The sequence below is a fragment of the Fulmarus glacialis genome, unplaced genomic scaffold, assembly GCF_000690835.1.
Source record: "Fulmarus glacialis isolate BGI_N327 unplaced genomic scaffold, ASM69083v1 scaffold42506, whole genome shotgun sequence".
NCBI classification, from domain to species: Eukaryota; Metazoa; Chordata; class Aves; order Procellariiformes; family Procellariidae; genus Fulmarus; species Fulmarus glacialis.
Window position 1 is genome coordinate 1 of NW_009220791.1, and position 1,387 is coordinate 1,387.

At 38.2% G+C, this 1,387-nt stretch overlaps 1 protein-coding gene across 1 annotated transcript in view; it reads left to right on the forward strand.

The window, feature by feature from the left end:
• Window positions 1–250: 250 nt before the first annotated feature.
• RGS2 (regulator of G-protein signaling 2) overlaps window positions 251–1,387 on the forward strand; it is a gene marked incomplete at its 5' end in the record, with an annotated part of 1,964 nt that continues 827 nt past the window's right edge. Inside the window, 2 exons of the mRNA XM_009580885.1 lie at window positions 251–352; window positions 452–513. Coding sequence (XP_009579180.1) covers window positions 251–352; window positions 452–513 — 164 coding nt within the window. The remainder of the gene's footprint in view (window positions 353–451; window positions 514–1,387) is intronic.

Below are 1,387 nucleotides of genomic sequence, written 5' to 3' on the forward strand. Positions count from 1 at the left end.
GGGGGGAGCGGAGCCGCTTGCCCACCTCTGCCACCTGCAGCTGGGCTGACATTAGTCGGCGGCTAGCGGGCGAATCTTGATTTAAGCGAGGGGGAAATGCTCTTCTTGCTGTCAGACAGATGCTCCGGGTGACTCTCAGAACTGGCAAAGCAGCGTCTGGGAAACCTCTGCAGCTTTTGCCAGTGAAGGGGCTGGTGTCTAAAGCATTTTGAGTTGTCATTTTTAACATGCATCTTCTTTGTTCTTGCAGCATTAAAGATTGGAAAACGAGACTGAGCTACTTCCTGCAGAACTCTTCCAATTCTACTAAAATGAAACCTAAGAAAGTAGGGAAACACCGCACATACTTCAGGTAAGTTATGAGAAAGAGACTGTTTAAATTACTCAAGTGTTTTACAAAAACAATAAAGCTTGAGCAATGGAGTCTAATGTTCTCCATCTCTTTATGCAGACCTTCCCCTGAAGAAGCCCGGCTGTGGTCAGAAGCTTTTGATGAACTTCTTGCTAATAAATGTAAGTTTGTCTTGAAAAAGTAACATTCAAGAGCAAAGGGGTGGTGAAGTTTATATTATTATTTCCTTGCATTTCAGCATTGTACCTTTCTAATGTAAATAGCTTTGATTCTGGTCTTGAAAGTTAAATGCTTTAAACTGTTTAAAGCAAAAATTCATAGAAGTGTTCTTTAAAAAAAAGATTGTAAACTAATATTAAAACATCAAGAATACTTCATTGTAGTGGAATTTTTTCTGTAACCCTTGTAGTTAAAATAGCACCTATCAGCTTGGCTTTGCCAAATGTGAAAAGAGCATTTGTTTACTCAGCTCACTGCTTAACCAAGACAAAGGCATTCAAATAACTGTGGAAGGATTCTGCAACACAGAAGTTCAATGATCTCAGGGTTTTACTGTATCTCTACCAGGAAAAGCACTCAACAGCAGAGCAAAAAGACTAAGAAATAATATTACCATTTGCTCTTTGAACTTGAGTCATCTTTTCCATTGCAAAAAATATTCCAGGGGTTTGTAGCACAGTCATAAATATTTACTCCAGTGTAAAGGTTAACACAGGAGGTAGATACCATCTAGAGAGAGGGATTTTTAATATATATGCAGGCATCACAGAAGGGAACATACCAATTAGAAGTGGCTTTCATTTTTTTGTGTTCACCTAAAAAAACCTACTAACTCAAAGTGAAGCCTGCCAAGCTGTTAGAGTGTTAATTTGTTTGCATACATAGATGTGGAATTTTTTTTATTTCTATGATATCCCTGAAAGAACCAGACCAGAACTACAGCAAAATGTTTTGGTAGAAACAGATGTGACCAATAGGTAAATTCAAGATTCCTGAAATAGTTAACTGATGTGGGTTTTTTTTTTCTTTCCCTCG